This window comes from Trichinella spiralis, assembly GCF_000181795.1.
Source record: "Trichinella spiralis strain ISS 195 chromosome Unknown Scfld4424, whole genome shotgun sequence".
Lineage (NCBI taxonomy): Eukaryota > Metazoa > Nematoda > Enoplea > Trichinellida > Trichinellidae > Trichinella > Trichinella spiralis.
In genome coordinates this window covers 1-4,575 of record NW_003531363.1, presented here as the reverse complement: position 1 = coordinate 4,575, position 4,575 = coordinate 1, and the positions used below count along the sequence as shown (strand labels likewise).

General features: G+C 34.6%; 1 protein-coding gene across 1 annotated transcript; it reads right to left on the bottom strand.

Annotated features, from left to right (window-relative positions):
- Positions 1 to 211: 211 nt before the first annotated feature.
- On the bottom strand, positions 212 to 4,575 carry Tsp_13054 (putative filamin/ABP280 repeat-containing domain protein; the record flags this gene model as incomplete). Its single annotated transcript, XM_003367346.1, has 11 exons — positions 212 to 480; positions 875 to 1,067; positions 1,136 to 1,289; positions 1,399 to 1,699; positions 1,767 to 1,926; positions 1,999 to 2,162; positions 2,549 to 2,725; positions 3,075 to 3,302; positions 3,367 to 3,487; positions 4,054 to 4,167; positions 4,251 to 4,575. Coding segments are annotated over 11 exons (2,206 nt in total), but the record flags the coding sequence as incomplete, so codon positions are not given.

Sequence of the window (4,575 nt, the reverse complement as noted above, 5' to 3'; positions counted from 1 at the left end):
AAAATTAACAATTATTATTCTGTTGTAAGGTTCTGTCCTGTTTAAATTGCTCAACTCAACGGTGTGCCAACAGTTTCACTTAGGAGCAACATTTTATATAAATGTTATCATTTGAGCAAGATCAAATTACTCGAAAATTTTTTTTCACAAATACACTTTATCTGCATTACACAAGGAAACAAATATAGTTCGTGCTATGCAAATACATTTATCAAAAGAATGCATTCATTACCCTGATAAACCATTGCCCTTTTTGCAAAATTTGTCCTCCATAGCGAACAGTTATCCGATAGAGTCCAGGATTTGGAAGTGTGTAGAAGAGCAAGCAAAAATCATCATGCTGCTCCACCACAACGTTAACTATTTTAGTAGGAGGTTCTGCGGACAAAATTTGACAAGTAACACGACCACGGCCAGCAGGATCAGTCGACACTTTGATACACTGTTCTTCACCAACAGTAGCAGTTTCGAAACGTCCTTCTGAAAATTATTACAATAAAAATTAATGAAATTCCAATTTTACATAAATAAATATATTTAAAGCTGAAACTCACCTTATTTGGGTTGAAGAAACAAATGACCCGTTGATTTCAAATAAATATCAAGCCGTTTAGCTATTTAATTTAGTATTTCATAATGAATAATGAAGGTTCTCGAAAACATCAATGATTTTTATGCATTTGATAACAGAAGTATTTAATTTCGTTATCATGCAGCAAAAGTTTTCCCTTTTCATCTTAAGGTATCTTCATATTTTCACAAATATACCTTGTTGAACAATAAAAATAATCTCCCTCAAGATAATAAAACGAAATTAAAGTTAATAATTTTCAATTTAACTAAACGGAAATAAAAAAAACATAGAACTCCATACCTGCAATCTGGCATTTCAAAAAATCACCACCAACAGGCAGTACACGCAAAGCAAAAGGACTATTCAGTACCGGCTCATCGCCATACTTGATCGAAATGTCATAAGTGCCCGCAATATCCGGTATAAAAGCAAACTTATCCAGATGAGTGCCCTTTTCTGTGTGCTTTGTTGAAACCGGCAAACCCTCAGGGTCCTAGCAAAAAGGTTTCAGCATCATAATTAGGGAAAACAAATCAGAGTAATTATTTCTTTTAAAGAAACCTTGATCATCACTTGCAACGCTCCATAGCCTGCCTCAGAAATATCAACAGACAATGTAACTGGATCACAAACGTAATAAAAATTTTCGAGTCCACATCCGCGCACCTTTACTTTTTTTGCTTCGCACTTCGGCAATACGCGCATACAATATGGACTAAAAATATACTGTATAAATTCAAATTGAAGCTAATAAATAAACAGATATATATATATATATATATATATATATATATGTGTGTGTGTGTGTGTGTGTGTTTGCCTACCTGTTTTGAATTTCTTTTCCACCATATAAAATGTGCACTTTGCAATTACTGTCAACTGCCGGTGCATAATAAGTAACTTTGTACACACCATGAGCTTGTTCGACAATTTCTGGCTGTTTTGGCGCAGCTCCACATTCTGAATCAACCAACACCTGCAACTGAGCTGGTCCACTTCTTGTAGTGTCAACCAAAAACTGCAAAGGAAGATCAAATCGACAGTTCTTCGATTCCAAACCTGGACCCCAAGCACGCACCAAATTCGGATCTAACGGTGGCTCGATGAGTGCAGTGAAAGGACTACCTTCAACAGTTACCGTGACAATTTAGAGGCAATTAGTCAAGGTACGACAAATAACAACCAAATAAACCTGGAATATGCTTTTCAGCAAATGTGACGGAAATTTTATATACTCCAGCTTTTGAAACCACATACTCAACAGTACATGAACCATCAAGATTATCCGCAGTTGATATTGTCGACTCTGAGGGCCCTTCAATTGCTATGTTCAGTTTTCCAGATCCAGCACCCTAAAAATTATCAAAATTACCATAGTTCTGATGACTAAATTCCAAAGTAATGAATTCAATTTCAAATCGCACCTTTGTGTCCACGCGGAAACGACAAGGAATACCGACCAGACCAGCTTTCAGTCCGGCACCTTGAACTTTGCATCGTGTTTCATCATGTCCATCAACTGCATGCACAAGCAAAGGTTGCGCCGTCAATGGAACATCATCATATGAAACTTGTAGTTCATGTTTGCCTGAAAACTTGCTTTTTTATATGCATATTATTCGTAAGAGCAAATTATATCCTTTGTTTCATAAATTTTCAGCAAACTACTTTAAGTAGCCCCTGTTAATCAATCTGTCACAGAGTCGGCCTTCAGTGATTCAGAAAACTATTACACAAACACAATGAAATTTCACTCCTCACTAACGTCGTTGCATCAATTTTCCCATTAGATACAATCTGACAGGTTTCCTTCAAGTACACCACATCACGTTACATCACATCACATTACATTACATTACATTATACATTACCTACCCAAATATTGCCACATAAAAGTTTAAATACGATAAAGTATTTCATATAAAAATAAAAAGTAAAATAAAATTTCTAAATATTTATCTAAACAATACGAACCTTCAACAATTGTCGAATAAAATATTCGATAAGTTCCATCCTTTTCATTTTTGACATGACATCTTGCCATATTCCCATCAGGTGATCGAATGGCGCAGCTAACTTCAGCATTGCTAATTTTCTTTGTCAACGCCGTAGTGTCGACAGTAAATTCACTTATGGAATTTATGAATACTCCTACAATAATTATATTTCACAGTTTGTAACAAAAAAAACTGAATTGGCGATTCAGCGAACTGAACATCATCTCTGCATTGTGATATCATTACCAATTGGCCAATTAACAGTTGAAAATAATGCGTTGCATTATTTAAAATTTATACCTGTCAATGCAGTTGAATTATTCATACAATGCAATTACATATTTTAATAATCAAATAGGATTATTTATTTCTTCACACTTTTCAAGCTGTTAAAATTATAACGTCAGCTTTAAATTCATCTTTTGAAAAGCACTTAAAGAACTTTAATACTTCAGAATTAAGCCCACCGTTTGAAAGAAATTGAGTTTTCAGCAAAAACTTACTTTCTTCAAATCCTCGAATAACCACACTGCTTAAATCTATATGAGGCTTCACTTGAACTTTGTATGGCATGCCAGGTATCGGTGAACCAGCAAAACGTACGTAAATATCGTATTGGCCAGGTTTATTCACTTTGTAATAAACAGTGTACGAACCATTTCCACAATCGGAAATTTGAACATCCACTGGTGAACCATCAGCATGGTTTTTCATGCAAACTTCAACCTTGCCTATATTGGATAAGTAAAAAATGCAAACTAAAATTACTATTCAAATACTGTTTTCCACACTCACCTGGTCCAGCATCTGCACAGTCAACAAAGAAATGATTTCTATCCTTCGTCCGAACACTTTCTTCAAGTCCAGGACCGTACATTCGCACAAGATTCGGATTAGTTTGTTCGCTAACATGAATCTAAAATGGCTTCTTGTGAATTACGACAACTTCAAAACTGCCTGAAATCAACTCATTCAAGCAGCTTTTGTACTATTTTATTACATCCGAAATATATCGACAAAAGGAAAGTTGAAAAGCAAAATCCCTCCTGTTTCATAATCTATGATCATAATTAACAATTTGCATTAGTAAAATTTACCAAGCAACCATTTATACTGTCCAAGTTCAATTTAATTGTACCCCTTCAACATAAGTTCCAAGTAATAAAAATAGACATTTCGTGTCTAATTTTTCAAAAAAATGTCATTAAAAATTGCTGCTCTGACTTAAAATAATTGCTTTCTTCTTTATTACTTGCAAAATACGTTAACTTTCAAGAAGTGAACACATCAACTAACACCCACTATTCACCATACCTGATTATCCGTTTCTCAAAGATTAACAAGTGAAATGGCAATTTCAGTAGCTACATAAAGCATATTGAACAATGCGTAAAATTAACTTTTTGTAATGTAAAATTAATTATAGAAAAATAAAAAACAAAAATTTAATCATCAGCATTGATATAACAATTATAAACTCACTTTGAAAGGTGATCCAGGAACTGACTGATCATCAAAAGTCACCATAATCCAGTGTCGCTTGCAACTTTCGGGTACAAAAGAACAGCTATAGACATTATTTGCAATTGTTTTTTGCTTAAATTATAAATAAAGCTTTTTTAGGTAACATAAAGAGCAGATCAAAATAAAAAAGCGTAAAAGTGCAATAAATTTTTTACTTGGATATTCATTTCCATTCCATCACTATCCATCGCAAAAATTTTTACAGCACTATCACCAGCTCGACTGGCGTCAACTGTAAAAGTAGAACGTTGCCCACAAACGTGACCATATTCACTGATTCCAGCTCCAGAACATTTAACCAATTCCGGAATGCATCCCAAATGAGATTCTCCAATTTCCACCATATAAGGACTACCAGATATATTCACATCGTTGGTGAGCACGTGGATTGCATACTCGCCACAAGCTTTCGGTATGTAACATATTTCAGCTGGACCATCTCCATTGTCATGGCAAGTCAGTTCAGCTTTAGAAGGGCCG